Consider the following 19,901-nt stretch of genomic DNA (forward strand, 5'->3'; position numbering starts at 1 on the left):
CCTGCTGATCCTGGGATAGCCCCTGGCCCACGGGAGAGGTGGACACTGCAGACAGTGACAGCACAGAGGAAAAGACTGAACTCGGCACAGCCTCCCACATTTCACTGCACCATAGCCTGGCTGTCTTGCTGCAACCACTGACTTGGGGACACTACCTCTGGGTTGGGGCTCCTCAATGTCTGATTACCATCGGTGTCCCAATGAGAGCCGGGCCCAGGAAGGTGCACAGGAAAAATGTGCTGAAGTAGATGAACCTGGGATCTGAGTGTTTCAAAGGGGACTTGGTCTTGATCCAAAGTCTTGCCATTTCAGTAGCTTACTTTCATAGCACAGTGGTGACAACCTTCTACATTCTGTGGTTTCATTTGCTCCTCAAGTATGGGATAAGAACCGTCACCTCCATTTCATGATGCAGAAACTAAAACCTGCGCTGGGAAGATGACTTGCCCAAGGACACACTGCAAGTCAATGGGACAGGAAAGGCCAGAATGCAGGCCTCCTGCCTCCCAGCCCAAGCTCTGCCCCTTAGATCATACTATGAGGGGAGTGGGTGGGCCATGAGTTCTAGCCCCAGGCCTCCTCCACAGAAGACCCTTCTGGAGCAGGCACAAGCCACACACTGACTTGGGGTCCTTCCAGGCCAGTAGGAGTCTTCTTCCAAGGGGGCCCAAAACACCTCTGGGGAGAGGACTGAAGAATTCACGGCACCTTCAGCATCCACCTTGTTGCACTGCTCTTCCCCCAGAAATACATCACACCTGTCCCAACCTCCCAGCCTTTGCACATACCAGACCCCCATGTCCCCCGCAAACCTGGAAGCCACTAGCTTTACCTCAGTTTCCTAAAAGGCACCAAGTTCTTTTCAGCATCAGAGCCTCACCACATGCTGGTCTCTCTATCTGGAATGCTTTTCCTTCTACTCTTAGCCAACTCATGCCTCGGAGCTCCATGACTTTTTCTCAAGGTTTACTCCTATGGCCTTGAGTGGGTTGAACAAACGGCAGTGTTTCTAGGTCCCATCAGTGGCATTTGTCACATGCTGCCCTGGAACTGTGACTTCTGACAAGAAGAGATGGTAAAGACCTCAACGGCAGAGACTCCCTCTCCTCTTACGCCGTGAGCCCACACCCAGTTTGCTCAAGCTGTCCCCAAGGATTCTGTCTCTTCACTCACATGCTTTTTGCCCACACACCTCCCTTTACCCCCCACATCCAATAATTCATTCCACCACATTCCAGTAGATCTCACCTCCTCCTGCACTTTTCTCCAGACCAGGCCTTCTTTCCATCCTTCCACCACCATCCAAGCTCAGGGATCATTCTCTCTCACCTGGGTCCCTCCCGCAGGCTCCTCACTGCCCCCTAGCCTCTAGCCTCTCCCCACACTATGGCTGAAGGATTCTTAAAAACATAGGTGACCACTGTCATTTCCCTACTCAAAGCTATACCCCCTAATGTCTCAAGAGTGGCAGTCAAGAATCTTCCTAAGATCTAGCCCCAGTCTCATATCCCACAGCTGCCTGGGCTCCAGACACTGCAGGTGCCCTAACCCTGCCCCAAACATACTGCCTTTTCTAAGACTTTATGCCTTACCCCTACACCCTCCGTCGTCTACAAAACTACTCATCAAAGGGCAATGAAAATAATTTTGGAACACTTTCTATGTGCCTGGTACTATACTAGGCTATTTTTTTCACTTTACCTCATTTAGTTCTCAAATCACGTCACAAAAATAAGTGTTATTGTTCCCATTGTACAGATATGGAAACTGAGGTTCAAGAAAGGGAGGGCCAGAACTGGGCTCCGGGTTTGTCTGATTCCAGCTCGGCTGTGCACTAATCTCTCTGGTAAGTTCACCCAGCCCCCGGCCCGCAGCCCAAGGAAAGCACCTCTCTCCTCTTGGTCTATAGCCAGAGGTTTCTCTCTTGCCCTAGCATTGCTGCCAGCATCCGTATGGCTGCCTCTCGCTAACGTGAGCACCCCCAGGGCAGGGCCGAGACTGACTGGTTTGGGTCCCCAGCACTCAGCAGTGTATAGATTCTCGGTGAAGTTTCTACAGAAACAGATGGAAAAGTAGAGGCGGCGTGAGGGCTTCAGGAGCCCACCCCTACCTAACTAAGCCCGATACAACCACCAATCAGAGGCAGGACCTCAGCATCTGTAGCCAAGGCGAGGCCTTGCCCAAAGGAAAACACAAACCCACGCCCGGCCCCGCCTGTCCTGCCCCTGCCGGGGGCTCCCGGCCCAAGTTCCTGCTGGCGGGCTGCACCAACCGCCGCGGGGGTGCGGCGAGGGGCGGGCGGAGGGAGCGGCAGGAATAACCAGGCAGCCCCTTGCAAGGAGGACTCGGCTTCGCGGGCCGCCCACCCGCGCCGAGCAGGGGCCCCCGAGCAGCCCTCCAGCGCCAAGCCGAGCCCGGCGCTCCCCCATCCCAACGCAGCTGGTGCGGCAGAGGTTGGAACGGCCGACCCCGCCCCTGCCGCGTCGGCCCCGCCCCCTTATGAGGTTACAAAGTGCCGCGCTCCGAGCCACGGGCGCAGTGGCCGTGGCCGTGGCCGTGGCCAAGGCTCCAATTTCGGCCGCCGCTCGGGCCCGTCTGGCCGCCCACCCCCCGCTCCCCGGGCCGTAGCCGCCCCCGCGCTCCCGTGCTCGGCGCGAAGCCCTGGCCCAGGCGGCCGGAGCACGGGCCAGGGGCGCGGGGTCAGGCGGCTTCACGCGGAGCCCCGACTGCACCGGCTTCGCCATGAAGACCCTCATAGCCGCCTACTCTGGGGTCCTGCGAGGTGAGCATCGGGCCCAGCTGACTGAAGGGAGAGCTTTGACTGAGGAGCCATGCTGTCCTGTGAGAGCTCTCGGAGCTGGGCTAAGGGTCTGGGACATGAGCTGTTACAGCCCAGGGTCTGTAGGGCCTTGCGGGCTTTCTCCTGGGGCAGTGCAGCTGCAAGAAGGTTTTCAGGAAAGGATGTGATGAAAGGCTCTAAGGCAGGCAGGAGTGTGTTGGTAAGGTGGGGGCACGTTGCTGGAGGACAGGCCGCTATGGGGGCCGAGGTCCCAACCCCTTTCTTTTCTTTTCGGGATGGCTTGCCGCCCTCTCCCCCATCATCACTCCCATTCTTTCCCCAACTCACCTGGGTCTGAGATGAGGTTAGAATAATGGTTACCGGGTCTGATCCAGGCAACCTGGCATGGTAGTCATGTGGGCACATTCTCCACTCTGGCACTCATCGATTTTGGGGACCTCTGTTACATCACTTCTCTTCCTCCAGCCTGTGAGATGGGGTGATAGCTGAGAACTCCTCTCCAAACCCCAGCATTGCTCCTGGCCCCTGGCAGTTCCCTCCCTTTCTCCTCACCTGGTGGTTCAAGCTGTGAGGCACTGGATGGGGCAGAGTGGCAAGGGTTTTGCAATCCCCTGAAGCAGCCACCAGACAAGGAACATGCCTGGCTGGGACAGGTGTGCCCACTGTCTCCTTCCTCACACCCATTCTTCAGCCCAGGCTTGGGAGCCCACTCAGCAGCAACTGTGAGCCTGGCACACTTAGAAGGTGGGGCAGAGGACCCTGGGTGCCCTCCAGTGTGGCCCGGGCCCCTGTTCCACTGGTGTGCAACTGAGGCCCTCCGTGAATCAGGGGCAGAGTGGAGATCAAACTCCAGAGCTTTTCCCCCCTCAAGGAAGAGCATCCCTTCCATGTCCCCCACCTCTCACCTGTACTTGGAGAAACTGAGATGGGAGGAGGCATGACCCACTCAAGGTTTCCTTAACAGGTGCCTTGGCCAGGGGATTAAATACAAATCCAGGAGAGCCTGGGACATTCTCACAGCTGTCCTGGCCTTATGTGTCCGTCTTGCTTGAATCCTCCCTCCCTCCACCTAAGTCTTTATTCTGCTTGCTGAACCTCTCCTACTTAGGATTTTTCTTCAGTAACTAACAGTAGCCTACTCGACCTATCTTCATTGTAAAAATAAAACATATGAATTATTGGAATTTTGAAAAATATAGAAAAACAGGAAGAAAATTTTAAACTGCTGGTTAATTGACTATCCAAAGATAGCTTCCTAAGAGCATTTTAGTATATTTCTTTATAGTTTTATTTGTACACATTATTTAGATAAAGTTCAAAGCGTGATGTAGATAAAGTTCTGAATCCTGTTTTCTCCCTCTTAATGTTAAATCATGAGTATTTCCTTCTGGCACTCCAAATCACTTATAATATTCTAGTGGCTGCTAGGTAAGCACCCTGGAGCTGTATCACAGGTTAACCGTGTCTGGGTCATTGGCGTTGTTCCCCGTGTGACTGTTGGTGTGATTATCTGCCCCTCTTGGTCTGGGTGCTGCTCGTTGCCCTTGGAGAGGTACCGAGCTGCTGTCACCATCTTCGGGACAAGCAGCCTGAGCTGCCCCAGACACCCAGCCCTACAGCCTCTGACAGCCCCTTCTCTCACTTAAAAGAGCCTGTCCATTCACTGTGCCATTTAATGCCCATAACAGGGGAAGGAAGGGACCTAGCCATGTTCATGCTTTTAAAAATGCTTTTGTCTCCAGAGAATGGGATAGGGATGCTCTCTGTGGTGGTCCTTCCTGGAGATCCCCTTCCTTCACCTCTGCTGTCCACAGGCTGTGAGCTCTATCTTCCAGGAGCAGGCGACCCTGACCTCCTCATTTTTGACCTAGGATTTGTAATTCAGGAGGACTTCCAGTGAATGATTTTGACCAAGTCACTTACTATCCTGTCAGGAGCGTTTCTCCATGTTGTTATCAGGTCTTGAAAACATTAAAAAAAAAAAAAAAAAACTGGCTGCAAACCATTCCATCATGGGATGTAGCAAGGGCTGGTATAAAATGCAAACTAATTACTTTAGGTGTCTGGGCTCCGCTTTGGTGAAAGACTTGGGTGGGGAAGGGAGAGAGCTGAAGGAAATCTTGTGTTATCTGGCATCTCCATTAGACCTGCTTTCTACAACCTTGGTCTTTGAAGACACTCCCCAGTGGCCTGGTTTGCCTCTGCCAGTGAGGTCCCATTGTTGGGAGGTGGTGAACACCCTGTTGGTGGTGGTATTCAAGGAGAGTCATGGCTTCTGTGAAGGGAAGACCTGTGATGGGTGAGATTGAAATAGATACCTTGGTGTCTGGTTTCTTGACCAAAAGCAAAGGCCAGCTGTGGGTGCATGGGTAGGTGGGTGTGTGCTGGAAGTGTCGGGGAGACAGGCGTCTCTGTTGGTATCTTCTAATATCTGAAGGATTTACCTGTGCCGGGGTGGAGAATGCAGAGTTAGTCATATTCGCATCCCTGCCTTTGCCCCTGGATGTGAGGCTCTTCAGGTCAAAGCCCTCTGATGCCTGCCTCTATCCCCAGTGTTCACCACAGGACCCAGCATGAAATGGTGGCAGCCCCAGTAAAATCCTGAGCTGATTTGCTCTGTGAGGCTCCGAAAAGCAAGGCCCGGAACAGGGGTGGCATCATGGGGGGCAGATTTGATGTAATGGAGGAATCCTTTCTGATAGCTATTGAGGATTGCAACAGGTTTGGTGTGGGTGGGGATGGAGCTCTCCATCACTGGGAGTGTGCAAGCAGGAACCTGGTAAGAGGTGAAACTAAGAGGCTGAATTGTTGGAGGCTAACTCTGGAACTAAGGATTGACAGTCACCTAACCCAGTCCTAAATCACGGGATGAGAACATCATTCTCATGTTCCTCCCTCTCCCAATTCTTTATAGCTTTCTTTCCTTGCATATACCTGCTTCCCCAAATACACAAATGCCACTTTGGGGCTATCTGTGCTACTGAGGGCTCTTCTGGGCTGGGAAAAGAGAGCCAAGAGTAATATTTTATTAGCAGGCTAGGTGATTCACTAGCCAGTGTGGAAATCCTGCCCCACCCCCATCCTCCCACCCCTGATTTCAGCAACAAGTACTTGAGTCATAAAATCAAAGCTCTCTGGGAACGCTGCATCTGGCACAGCCCTCACATTACAGATGGGACACTGAGGTGCCCAGAGACAAGGGACTGGACCAGGGTTATCAAAGCCAGGGTTAGAACCCAGATCCATCTCCCAGTCGTTGGCCACCTTAAACCAAGAGAGAAGTGTGGTGAAGCCGTGAAGGGCTGATTGCAGGGCTCTCGCCAATGTAGGTGGTCGTTTCTTGAATGAGTGTAGGTTGCTCCCAGACCATGATGGGAGTGGCAGATCACCCCTTCCCAAGCTTTTTCAGGAAGCTCCCCCAACTTGCCTTGATGAGTACATGCACCACAAGCCCCAGAGTTTTGAGGCCAGGGGAACAGCCAATTGCCCCTCATCGTACTCCAAACCTTCCAAACTCCTCCTTGTGGCTGTGGAGCCCCCTGTGAGCAGTCCTCACGGCCTCACAACCTCGTGTCCTACCATGTCGTGCTCTAGAACTCCAGTTCCCCCAGCATTCCCACCAGTTCAGTCCTACCTCAGGGCCTTTGCATGTGCTGCCCTCTGCCCAGGTCACTTCATGGCTGGCTTCCAACCATTCAGTCTCCTCTCAGAGGCCTTCTCTGACCACACCATCTGGAGAGCCGCCCCATCTTGTTTTATTTTTTATAGCCCCTCTCATTACCTAAATTCTCATGTGTACTTATCTGCTTAGGTGATTGTCTCCCCCAGAAGAATGTCAGCCCTTTGGGAACAGGGACCCTGTCTGTCTTTCTCAGTGTTTGTCCCAGCATTTAGCACAGTGCCTGGTGTATAGTAGGTGCTCAGTAAATATTTGTTGAATGAATGAATCATTAATGGGACCTCAGCCCTCCTGAGCACTGCTCCTTCCTCTTGGCAGGAAGCCCTGCTTTTTGCTTCAGTGTGATTTCTCAATTCTTCCTCAGGCCTCCTCTGTGCCCACCCGTGCTGGGTGCTGGGCCTGCAGCTGTTCCCTGCTCTGGAGACACCACAGTCTCACGAGGAGCCGGTTCCAGGGCTGAGTGCCGAGGGTGGGGGGCTCACCACAGTTTCCCCCATTACTTCCAGGGCTTAGAAGGCAGAGAGCTAGGATTCCAGCCCTGGCTTCACTTCTGCTCTGGGTATCTCACTCCCCCTAAATGGAAAATAGGATCAGAAAATCTCAAACTCTCAAGGATGTGAGGGTTTAGGTTAACATGAATGGAAAGCGCTTTGTAAACTAACTTGTGACTCACCTGTTAGTCCTTGTCATTCATTTTGTGTGACACATGCAACAGCCTCCAACACTATGGAGAGTGGCAGACTCAGCTCTGGGACATCCAGGAAGGCTTCTCACAGTGGGGACTCGCGTGTGGGCCCTTCAGTTTATTGATGGAGCACCTCTGTGTGTCAGACTCTGTGCTGCACACAGGTCAATCCATGGTCCCTGCCTTTGAGGAAGTGAGACTAGGGGGATGACAGTGCACAGTGATCCACATAGTGAAAGGGGAAGGAAGCATGGGTGGAGGCCTGGAGGTGAGGGTTAGGCAGCTAAATCATCCTGGGGTCAGGGAAGGCTTCCTGGAAGAGGCGACAATCAATCCAAATATTGAAAGATGAACAGGTGTTACCAAGACAGGCAAGAACCTTCAGGTACAGGGACCAGAATAAATAGAGACATGAGATTTGTGTGGGAGGGAAAGTCTGACTTCAGGGTCTCCGGGCTACCAACCTGAGCTGAGGTCCTGGTGTGCTGAGAGACAAGGGAAATAGAGGTTGCTGTATCCAGGCCTGGGGTGGCTCGCCTATGCCCTTTGCAGGGGTTGGGGGTGGATATTTGAGAGCTGCTGGGAGAGGCCCCTGGTGCACTCAGAGTTTCTTGGCCTCTACCACTTGGAGCCTCCTGGGTGTGGAGTTGCTGCTGGCAGTTTTGAGGGTTTAGGGCTAGGAGTCTCAGTATCCTCATCTATAAAACGGGCAAATGCATGATAAGAATATCTACCCAGGTTATGGTGCAGACCCAAGGAAGCTGAACACACAAACCCTTTGGGCAAATCGACAGAAGCAGGGAATGTGAATTCATTTCACTATTAGAGCAGGTTTAGTGGCCAGGAGGCTCACCCTGCATCTGCTTCCCATGTGACCTTGGGCAAGACCCTGCCCTCTTGGGGCCTCAGCCTCCTTGTCTGTACAGTAAGGAGGGCTGCATAAGGCAGCCCCCTTGGGTTCATTCCAGCTCTGCTGCAGAACTGTGATTCTGATCATGCCCCTGACGGCTGTGGGATCCTGGAGGTCAACCTCCTACTCATTCTTGTCCCCAGCTTGCCCTTGTGAAAATGGGCTCATGTCCTGCTTGGGGCCCAGGTAAGTGCCCCAGAAGAACCTAGCTCCCCACGCTTGCCCATGTATTGTGATAAGGACCTATTTTGAGGACTCCTTGGTGGTGACATACCCACAAGCTGGTGGTGTTGCCATGGCAACCTCCCCCACTTCAGTAGCTATTTTTTTAATGTGTCAGTCAGAAGATGGGGGTAGAGAAAGCAGGCCATTGGGGTCCTCAGCAGTCACCTCCAGGGTCCTCCAGGGACACCTTTGGGTCAGATGTCCCAGTGGGCCCTGTTTTAAGGACACCTAATTTGCTTTAAGGTTACCTACTTAAAGAACACCTAACCCTTAAAGGGGAGATTATTAGTCTTTCGAGAAAAGAAATCACCAGCGGATTGAGACCAGGTGAATGGCTGGCTAGTTGCCTCAGGGCCCTTAGACACCATCTGAAGCTGGTGGAGGGAATGGAAAGGGTGGGCAGCAATTTTCCCTGCTTTCAGGATGGAGCCCAGGACTCCTCAGCCTGGCATTTTCAGTCCTCCATGGCTCACTCCCCCTGCACGTTCTCGACTAGCTTCACCCATTCACACGGTTGCTGTGCTTCAACCTGGTTGACCTATTGGCAGTTAATTCCTCAAAGTTGTGCGCTCTGTCCCTTCCAGGCCTTTTCCAGTGCCATTTGTGGGGCTCCAGTACCTGGGGTCCTGACCCTGCACCTCCCGCCTGTCAGCCTGGCAAACTTACTCATCCTTTACATCTCACCTGACCCATCCATGACAGCATCCTCCAGGCCAGTTGGGTACCTCCCGTGGATTCCCCGGCCCTGGCTTACCCTCTGTGCCTCGTTGTTCACAGCCCTGTCTCCCCAGCCATAGCTGAGGTGGGCAGCCCCGGGGCGGAGCTCGTCCTCCCACAAGAGCCCAAGAAGCAGAGGCAAGGCAGGGTGGTAGCTCCCACCCTAGAGCAGCGCCTAGCCTGGCCTGTAAAGGATACTCAGAAAGTACTCGCTGAATGAATGTTAATGTTTGGCCTCCACCCTTCTCTCCCTCCTTCTGGAACCTTGCACCGTTGCCCCTGCCTTTAACCGCGACCCCTCCAGCTAGAGGAGACCTTTCCCTCCTGATTCCCCAGAAAGTTCCCGTTTGACCCTCTGCCGCGGCACAGGTCCGTCATCTCCGTTCTTGTTCAGGCCCTGTTTATTCATCGCAGGCCCCTCGAGCATCCAGTTGGCAAACATTGACCAAGCATCTGCTCTGTGCCTGACCCCATGCTGGGCACAGGGACCCAGATGAGCAAATGCACACTCTCTCCCAGAATGAGAAAGGCTGAGTGCAGGGTGAGGTGGGGCACGTGGGGTCGGGGGGCAGGGCTTCCCCGAGGAAGAATCGGCCACGAAGGATGAGGCCCATCTCTGACGGACCAGCGTTCAGGGCCTGGTAGGTCCCCAGTAAGTGTGAGCTCAGTGACTGAGCAGATTGGGCCTGGAGGTGACAGGACTGTGTTTGGAGGGGCGGCAGGCAGGGCCAAGAGTGCAGGAAGACTTCCTAGAGGGAAGAAGGGTCTGGCTGAGCGTGTGGTAAGGCAGAGAATGGGCACAGCTTCATGTGCAGGGCTAGTTGGAGCCCAACCCAAGGCTGGGCCTCTGAGATCAACAGGCATGACCCTGCAGAGCCATGACTGTACCCCATCGTGACACGTGTGGACTCCTGCTGAAAGGTGCTTGGCGGGGAGGGGACCCGAAAGAGAGCTTGCCTCTGGCCTTGAAGATGTGGCATTTCTTTGGCACTTGGACTAGCTTCCTGGATCTCAAAGGGTCTGCCAGGAGTCAGAATGTCCATCTCTCTGCCTATGGCTCCCCTATACACCTGGGCCCAGCCCTCTGGAGTAGCTTGGGGCGACTTCCTCTCTGTCCACTTGGCAGCTGCTGGACCAGGGCTGAGCTTAGGTCGGGCTGGGCCCAGGTGTGGCATCCTTGGGGCTGCAGGCGTGAGCAGGGTGACTCCCCCACTCGGGAACCTCTGGCGGCCGTCCACATCTCTGTGACCTCGCCGGCATCTTTCTAGCTCTCTGACAGAGGTGCAGACGCTGTTTGTCCCTTTGCCATGAGCTGTTTGGATTCCTCCCAACAATTCTGGATCATAACGAAGGAGGACGCCGAGTCTTAGGGGAAGTGACTTTCAGGGTCTCACACTAAATAACAGTCAGAGCCAGGGTTTGAATCCTAAGTCTACTGACGCCAGTGCCTCTGCTCCAAGGCAAGGCAGGGGTTGTGAAACCCACTAGACAGGAGAGGAAACCCAGGCTTACTGGGTAATTACCCCATATTCACCCGGGTCTTTACTTTTTATGATGCTCTTGCCTATACATCATCTCATTTAATTCTCCCAAGAATCTGGCAAGGTAGGTATTAGTCCCACTGTACAGACGAGGAAACTGAGGCTTGCATAGGAAGTGACTCACCAAGGCTGCACTTCCTGCGAGTTGGAGGTCAGGTTCTGCTGATGCCCATCCGCCTGTCCTCTGCACCTTCTCCAGGCTGGTGAGCCCCTTCCCAGGATGCCAGTAGCTAAGGAGGGTAGAGGAGGCAGTGTGGGCCACCCAGAGGCCTGACCCAAGATTGTCATGTGTGCTCCAGTGTCCCCGTGGAGGGGAGTCAGCTTTGCTCCATGCCTCCCCTCCACAGGGGAGGATCCTCTTGCCTATCCCTCTAGCTTATTTTTCTTCATAGCTCTCATCACTGCCTGATGTTACATCCTACATTTATGTGTCTGTGCTTTGTCTCTCCCTCAGCAGAATTTAAGCCCCGTAACAGGTGAGACTTGACCTGCTGCATTCACTGCTATTTCCCCGGTGGCTGGTACAGTGCTGGGCACCTCAGAAGTGCTCCATGCTTATCCCTGTCCCCACCCACCGCCTCCAGGAGCCTACTTTGGGCTGCTTGAGCCCTTTCCATCTTTCCTATTCTCAGCATCTGTTTTGGGTAAATGTGAACCCCCGTTCCTGGGTCATTGAACATTCTGGGTTTGGGCCTGCCTCTTTGTAACTCCGTCTGAGTCTCTATTCCGGCAGTTGCCCCCAACCCCGAGTGCCCACTTTCCTCCTCTTCACCTCCCAGATCTTGTCTTCCAGGCCCTGCTGAGGCCTCGCCACCTCCTTGGAGCCTCCCGGGCCAATGCCCCCACTCTGCTCCCTCTCCTCATAACACACAACCTAATGAGCACACACATCTTGAAAAACTTTTGTGTTTGCTCATCAATTCCCCTCCCACTCTGGTCAGTGGTAAAAGCCATGACGAGAGCTAATCACCTAACAGGTGTCAGTCACCTGACAGATGCCAAATGGACCTACCTGCATTTTTAATTTTTATTTATTTTTTTTACCTTCCCAACCACCCTGACAGGTAGGGGTTCTTACCTTCACTTTACAGATGAGAAACTAAAGCTGAGAGGGGCTAAGTGACTTGCCCCAGGTCACAGAGTTATGCAGGGCCAGGGCTGGCCCAGGGCCCTTTCTCAGATTACGAGGACTGGGGCTCAGATGCTGCCCCCTCAAGCCTGTGCGAGAGGAAGCCCTGGTTGCATCAGTCCTGGGTGCGGCCTGGTCACTTTACTATCAGATGTTGGGCAAAGAGGCGATACACACCCATCCCCACCTGCCATGAAACTTGGGACATGGTTGGGACAGAGAGGCAGCTCTCCCTTCACCAGGGGTGTGTTCCTGAAGTCAGGGTATAGACTGGCTTGTGTAGTGGGGACCAGCCCTCAAGAGCCTGGCATCATGAAAATGGTGAGGGACTCAGAACTCAAATGCCTGCCGAGAGTCCTGGCTCCCCTATATCCTGACCTCAAGCAAATGGCTTAACATCTTTTGGCCTCACCTTGCCTCAGTTTCCATCTCTGTAAAATGGGGCTGCCCATCCCTGCCTGTCGGCCTTCCCGGAGAGTGCTGTGGGGCAGGGAAGCTCCGTATAGACATGGGGGCAGGGGGTTCCTCTCTGGAGGTAAGAGAGCTGCTCTGGGCCTCTCTGGCAGCTCCACTCCCTCTGCCCTCCCCAAGTCCAGGAGCAAAGGAGCTGTATAAAATAAATGGTGAAATCAGTGGTGCCCTGGAGCAGCTATTTGGATTGGTTACCGGCAGTTTCTCTTCATAGAATGAGTCAAGTTACTCTGTGGCCTTTCTCGTCTTCCTTCATGAAAATAAGCCATCTGTAGGAAGTGGGTTCTCTTCTTATCGTGGGGTGAGGGAAACTCATGCTCAGAGAGGGCGAGAGAGGCTCGCTCCCCAACCCCATCTCTGGGGTCCTCACTGATAGGGCTTGGGGCCCTCCTGTCAGGCAGCTCAGTCTGACCTGGGCATCCAGGCCTTTAGCTGCCTCTGGGACTTTTGCATTTGTTGATTCATGCAATAACCCCCTATGAGCTCCTTGTCTCGCTGACAGCTGAGTGGTGAGGTCTGGCAATGACCTGGGGGTGCCCAGCTGAAGCCCCACTTCCCATCTGCCGGGCAGCTGTACCAGGGCTATTGCAGGGTGGTGAGCCTCTAGGTGGTATCCTCAGGAGGGTGGACACCAGAGTCTAAGCAGTCAGAGAGATCATAAAATTCATCCTCCCCACCACCATTTTATATGTGGGGAAACCAAAGCCCAGAGAGGTGAAGTGACTTGGCCAAGGTGACACAGGAGTTGGTGGTACAACTGGGACTGGAACCCCAAGGCCTGCTGACATTTAACTTACTGCTCAAGATGCCTGCTCCTCACCTGCCCCTGTAGAGGAAAATAGGTCATGCATTTTCTCCTGTCGCCTCCCAGCCTTCCCCCACTTTCTTTTGGGGAGAAGAGAGAAGGAACGTGGGGAGACCTGCAGCACAGGGACAGAATGCAGGCCTAGAAGTTAGGCCTGAATTGAGTCCAACTTTGCCACCCTCTGGCCAAGTGACCTTGGCTGTGTCACTTCCCTGAGGCTTTATCACCATCAGAATGGCAGTGATGATGCCAAACTCACAGGACTGGTGAGGAACCAGAGTGCCTATGGAAGTGCTTTGGAGGCCCTGAAGCTGCATGGGCCGTGCGGGCCGCCTACCTGTCACCCAGCCCTACAGAGAGAGAGAGTCAGGGGTTAGGGAGGGGGGCCTGAAGATCAGCCAGAGCAGAGACGTGCTCATCATTTTGCTCAGCAAACCTTGCTGAGTGTTGACTCTGGGCCAGGCTCTGAGAGGCCACTGGGAACCAAGCCATGGATCAGACCCAGGCCCTTGGGCAGCTCCCAGTGTGATGGGAGAGTGGACTTGTAATCAGCAGTCGGTACCAGGTGAGGGGCTGTGGGAACCTGGAAGGAGGACTCCATTCCTCTCTTATTTCTCTGTTCTGCTGGCCTCTCCCGACTTCATCTACTGACAGGTTCTCTCCAAGATGGGTGGGGGCTGGTGAGATGGCCCTAGAGGGTTCCACGCTTGCATGGGCCTTAGAGCTGATAATCCCAGAGAAGGAAAGGTGACCTCTCTCCAAAGGCTCGCCGGTTTGGGTTTTGAAGGACAAGCTGCCTTATCTCACTGTTGGGGGTCATCAGGTGGGCAAGGCAAGGAGCGGCTGTCTAGGCAGGGGAGCAATGACTGCATATTTCTTAGATCCACAGGGGGCTTCCACTGGGCCTGTGGTTCAGCATCCTGGGCAGGCCAGCTCCCAGGGCTGGGCTCTGTGGTCAGCCAGGTCGGGATGGTCTGGCCAGGAGGCAGCCGAGAGACACAGAGTGGCAGCACCCTCCCGGCCTCCCCCTCCAGGCAGCCCTCTCACTGTGCCGTCCACAGGAACACCTGCCACTCCTCAGTGGACTTTGCATTTCCTAGTTGGTTGCAGCGCGGGCTATGGGCGGTAGTTGGGCCGAGGCAGGGAGGACAGACTGGGGAGTGTGGGAAAAGCCTAGCTCTGGCCAAGCTGCCCTGGGGCTTGTGGGAGCCCTTCAGGCCTTCCTCTGTGTGGATAATAGGGTGACGGTTGAATAAGACAGTCTACATTTCCTGCACCCTGACTTTAGCTAATTGTGAGAGACCTGTAATAGCAGATGGACTTGGATTAGGAAACAAGGAAGAATTTTTCAGTTGTTTCAGTGGGGGATGTGTCACCAATATGGACTTACTATGCGTACCCCACCTCCAAAGCAGGAGAGCTCCATGTAGTGAGTGCGACCAGTTCGTTGGTCCTGACCCAAAGGCAGGGGCTAGACAGTGAGCCCTTTCTCTGAGCACTCCTCAGACATTCCTCAAGCACTCTCTGGGGTCCTGTTTGCAGTAGGAAGTGGTCAGATGAGACAATGTCTGATGCCTTTCCTTCCATCACCTTTTTCCCCCTGCCCAGTAGAAGCTGGAGGCCACCAGCTCCTCCGTGCATCCTTCCCCCACCCCAAGCTTACCCTACCTAAGACTTTGGACTGAGTGTCCTGTTAAAATGCAGATTTTGGTTCAGTAGATCCAGGCTCGGGCCCTGCATTTCTAAACAGCTCCGAGACCAGACTCTGAGTAGGAAGGTGCTGGAGAACATTCTATCCTCTCTGCAGCCAAGGCACCCAGCCTGCCCCAGACCCAGGGCAGGGACTCGTCTACCATGGCCCCTGCTTCCCTTCATCCCGCACATTCCCAGTGGCTAGGGAATGACTTGGCAGATCGGCCCATTGGATTGGGATTCAGGCCTATGCCTGACCTCACTTCCCTCCCGCCTGTGCTCCCCCAGTACACTCTCCCCACTTTTGAGCACAGGCCACCCTTGGACCTGCTGTACCCTGAGCAGGGGGCAGGGATCCTGGGTTCTGGCCCTGGCTAGGTAACCCTAGACAACCTCCTGTCCTCAGCGTCCCTAAATGTTCAATTGGGCTGTACCAGATGACCCCAGAGGGCCCTCGGGCTCCAGGATGGGGTGTTGGAAAAGTGTGAAGGTAGAAACGGCTGTGATGGTAGGATATTTACCTAGAGGGCGAAGGAGCAGTTATGTGCTAAACCCCTGGCATGCCTGTGTAGCTCAGCCTATTCATCTGCTTTGGTGAGTTCACACACTACCACCTCCGCCCCAGGTGTCCTGTGGAGCGGTAGATGCTACTGAGCACCCAGTATGTGCCATGCCCTGGGGATATGGCTGTGCGCCCTCGAGGTCTTGCCTGAAGTCGCATAGCGAGTGGAACCACGGTTGGCGCTGGGATCCGACTCTTCTGCCGTGCCAAGCCCCCTCCTTCTGCTCCATTAGACCAGTGAAGGGGACAGGACTGATGTGTCTGCCTTGAGGCCTGGTGTTATTTACATGCCTCCCGAAAGTCAAAGTAATTGTTAACTTTCGGCAGATGAGGGTTGTGTCCCTTTCTAATCTCTGCTGTAACCTTGTTGAAAGACAGATTTTGAAGAAACACAAGGGCTTGAGTGTAAGCCCTTATACCGCTCGCCCTCCTACTTCTGCAGTAGGCCAGGGTGAAAGGTCACGAGACCCTCAAGGACAAGATTGTGACTCAGCGGGGGGCCTGGCAGAGTGGGTCGTGTGAAGGAATGTTTGACCGGCACACAGTAGGTAGGCACTAGGTGAAGATGTGCTGAGCAAAGGGCGTGCAGTTGGGGCTTAGCACATGTGGAGGTTTGAAGGGGGGCACTCCTTTGGTCCAGCTGCCGGAAGGAATGGGCTATGTCAGGAGACTCGCCCATGCTCTTCCCCAGCGCTGCCTCTCCTGCAATCGCCAGGCTTTCCGGTCCCTCTACCCATCAGCCGCTGGAGTCCAGGGCGTCATCCTGGGGCCACGGCCACAGAACCAATTAACTGGGCACATCTTGTCCTAACTTATAGGCTTGGCACTTGCTTGGTAGCAAACAGAATTGCAGCCCTCAGTGTTCTGAAGCTCACTGGCCACTGGAAGCAGAGGTTCCTGGCTGGTTCCTCTCTGGGCCCCAAGCTTTGGGCACTGAGATGAAGCTCAAAGTGTGAATCCCTCTGAAGGTGGTATCAGTGGTGTTGGCGGTGGGGCAGCAGGGCTCAGCTCACTGGGAAAGGGTATTAGTCCTGGAGATGCAGGGGTGGGGCGTGGGTCAAGGGTTGGGGGTGCGCAAAGTACACTTGGAGGAAAAAAACATTGCAGGTTGGATGTTGGCCCTCTGTCCTTGGCCTCACAGACACAGAGAGCAAAGATTAAATATTTGTACTAGATCCAGGTAAAGGATAAAGACAGGAGTTTGATTGGGGTGAAGGGGAGGGAAGAAAACTGGCAACTACGGCAAGCCCCCCCCCCCCCGCCTCTTTGGATACCCTGTTTGTTCTCCAAAATGACCCTTTGAGGGGGGACGTCATTCCCGTTGGGTATATATAGAAACTGGGGCACAGGGAAGCAAAGCATGTGAACAGCCCAGAATTATCAACACAAAACTGTTGTGTGGCAGGGCTGGGATGTGAGTCCAGATCTGTCTGATGTGTTGGCCTGTGCTCCTCTCATGTCTAGGAAGGTGTCTGTGGGAGATGGCTTGATGATGGGGACTCTGAGGCTGGAGGGAAGGGTGGACAGGCTGACATCTCTCTTCTGTCGCAGGCACTGGCTCCAGCATCCTCTCCGCTCTCCAGGACCTCTTCTCCATCACTTGGCTCAATAGGTCCAAGGTGGAAAAGCAGCTACAGGTCATCTCGGTACTCCAGTGGGTCCTGTCTTTCCTCGTGCTGGGTAAGCCGGGGCTTAGAGGGTGAGGGCGGGCAGGGGCCACCTCCCCAACAGATGTTGGAGAGGTGAGGGGCAAAAGCATCCTCCCACCTCCCACCTTTTGGGTCCCTGATCAAGTGCTCTACCCCAGGCATGCATGAGGACTCACCAAGATTCACTGGCAGGTGGTGGTATGCTTCCCATTTTATAGATAGAAAGCCCAAGTCTCAGAGAAGGTAAGTAACTTGTCCAAAGTCGCACAGATTTGGGTCCAGGTCTATAGGACCCCCAAAGCGTGTGCTGTTCCCACATGCTGCCCTGCCTCCCAGCAGACATTTTCCCACAGGTATGTTGCTTTGCCTTAGGGTGGTGTGGTCCTGGGATTGAGTCCTGACTCCACCAAAAACAAGCTCTATGACTTTACACAGGTTCCTTGAACTCCCTGAAAGTCAGTTTCCTCATTTTGAACGTGAGGAAAACGCTGTCTCACGTGTCGCACGGTGCCAGGGCGTGGTGGGCCCCCAGTGTAGGGAGCTGCTGTTGGGAAGCGCCCTCAGAGCCCCCGCCCAGGCGTCATCCACCCTCTGCTGAGCACGGTCCCCAGCTGCTTCCTGCAGCCCACTCAAGGCTTCTCCTTGTCTCTCTCAACACCTCCCACGTCAGTGCTTTGGTTGCTTCTCCGGCAGGTCCAGGTTGGTGCCCCCGTCCCCTGGGTTGCCATCCAGACTGGGGTCAGGCTACCGTAGGTTGTCCAGGAGGAGGAAAGGGCCCCTGGCCTGGGCCAGGCCCTGCTCTCCCAGCAGCCTCTCCTCTTCCTCAGGCCAGTGTCCTCAGCATAATAAGTGACTTCCTCAGCACCTCAGGGCAGACAAACCTGCTGCCGAGCATTGTAGAGTGAGTCTCTCGGGGCAGCCCACTCTTCAGGATCGTTCAGGCCAACGGGGATCATCAGAAATTACTGTGTCAGTGCTGAGCCGCGTGCTCCCAGTAGGTGTGGGGGCCTCTGAGACCACATTTCCAGGGCGGCAGCTGACCCTCCCTCCCTCGGCAGGGCAGAGGGATGGGACGGGGCTTGCTATTTATAGAGCCCCCTCAGTGGACCAGGCACTTGATGTGTCTGTCTTTCCTTGACTTCCCACTTCACAGGTGAGGAAATAGGGACTCACAGAGGTTCCGTGACTCTCCGAGATGGTGAAGCTCATTCAGAGGCAGAGTTAAGGATTAAGCAGAAGCTCAGAGCACTCACCAGGGAGTCCAGAATTAGTGGACCTGGTCTGAAATAGCCAGTCTTCACCTTGAGGCCTAAGAGCGGGCTTTAGGGGCTTCCGTGAACCCCTAAAATTAGGCGCAAAATTATATGCGAAAGTACGTTCACATTTTTCTGGCGTGAAGGACCATCACTGTCCTCAGATTTTTGCAGAGGCATATGGGCCTCAACAAGATAAAGAAACACTGGCCTAGGGAACAGAGCAAATTGAACTGGCTCCCTGAGGGCTCAAGCCTCCAACTTGGCCAGTTTTTAGAATCCCGGGAGTAGAGAGCACCGTGTAACCCCTCCATTTTCAGATAAGAAGCAGGGATCCAGTGAGGGAAGAGCCTAGCCCAGAATCACATGAGAAGGAAGTAATGGGACCAGAACAAGACCCCATGGACTCCAGCCTCCAAGCCCCTGCCTAGTCTGCGGTACCAGCTCCCTTAGTCCGCATTTGCACCCAGAAGCCACCACTATCCCACTGTCTTCGTGAGTCAGAGCTTGGCTGATGGGGAGCTGAGCAGCTGGTAGAACTCCAACCCGTGCAGCATGAGGCAGGGACTGGCCCCAAGCTGTAGGTTAATAATAGATCGAGCCTAACCACTGGCCCAGAGGCTGGCCCAGCATCTTCCCGAGCCCTTGCGTAGGTGGGAGCCAAGCCTGCTTGGATGGGCAGGTGTGCTGAGCTGCTGCTAATTATTGTCCTGAGCAGCCCTGGCCACTCGCTCCCGCTGCCACCCAAATCCACTGGCAGGCGCTCACCTGGAGTTGCCAGGGCTGCTGGGGCCCCATGGGCCTCCCTCTCGAGCCAAGTGACTCTCCTCCAGTTTTGTGCCATGGATCCCTCTGGTATTCTGGAAAAGACTATAAACCTTATTCAGAGTTTTAAAATGTGCACTACAAAGTACACTGGATTTCAAAGGAAATCAATGGTATTAAAATATAAATACGTACACATTAAGACATCGAATTCCACATATAGTGACACATTCTTTTTTGTTATTACATTAGATAAAAAGATCTAGCAGCAGGCATAATCATTGCTATAATTCTTTTTTTGTTTTTTTTTTTAAGCTGCGTTGGGTCTTTGTTGCTGCGCGCAGGCTTTCTCCAGTTGCGGCGAGCAGGGGCTACTCTTCATTGTGGTGCGCGGGCTTCTCATGGCCACGGCTTGTCTTTCTTGCGGAGCATGGGCTCTAGGCACGCGGGCTTCAGTAGTTGCGGCACACGGGCTCAGTAGTTGTGGCTCATGGGCTCTAGAGCGCGGGCTCTAGAGCGCAGGCTCAGTAGTTGTGGCGCACGGGCTTAGTTGCTCCGCGGCATGTGTGATCTTCCTGGACCAGGGACCGAACCTGTGTCGCCTGCATTGGCAGGTGGATTCTTAACCACTGTGCCACCGGGGAAGCCCCCACTCTAATTCTTTAGTGATGAGAATAAATGATTTTTCGAGATATCCCCAACTGCCATAAATGTGATACGGAAACACTTTTGGTTTCTATTGGCGTCACTGCCTACAGGGGCTGCTGCTAAGACTACTGTGGTCTGGTACATTCATAAATGAAGGAAACATTAAATTTCTATAAGAGATGGGTGAAAATTAAGATGTTGGTTTTTTTCCCCATCCAAGTCCATGGATCTCCAGGTTGGACACTTATCTTTGTGTTAAGTCCTCTTCACATACTATCTCATGTCGTCCTCCCAATACCCTGTTGGAAATCGAGGCTCAGGGATGGGCTGTGGCCAGTGAGTGGCAGGGCCCCGGCTTCATGGAAGAGCG

General features: G+C 54.1%; 1 protein-coding gene across 2 annotated transcripts in view; it reads left to right on the plus strand.

The window, feature by feature from the left end:
- The first annotated feature begins 2,546 nt into the window (after positions 1–2,546).
- DGAT2 (diacylglycerol O-acyltransferase 2) overlaps positions 2,547–19,901 on the plus strand; it is a 30,585-nt gene continuing 13,230 nt past the window's right edge. Inside the window, exons 1-3 of one of the 2 annotated variants that reach the window (XM_007455034.1) lie at positions 2,743–2,782; positions 10,806–10,808; positions 16,768–16,896. In XM_007455034.1, the coding sequence (XP_007455096.1) occupies positions 2,743–2,782; positions 10,806–10,808; positions 16,768–16,896 (172 nt within the window). Of the gene's footprint in view, positions 2,783–10,805; positions 10,809–16,767; positions 16,897–19,901 lie in introns of both variants that reach the window. The other variant, XM_007455035.1, reaches the window with a different exon arrangement.

The sequence above is a fragment of the Lipotes vexillifer genome, unplaced genomic scaffold (assembly GCF_000442215.2).
Source record: "Lipotes vexillifer unplaced genomic scaffold, Lipotes_vexillifer_v1.1 scaffold1693, whole genome shotgun sequence".
NCBI lineage: Eukaryota > Metazoa > Chordata > Mammalia > Artiodactyla > Lipotidae > Lipotes > Lipotes vexillifer.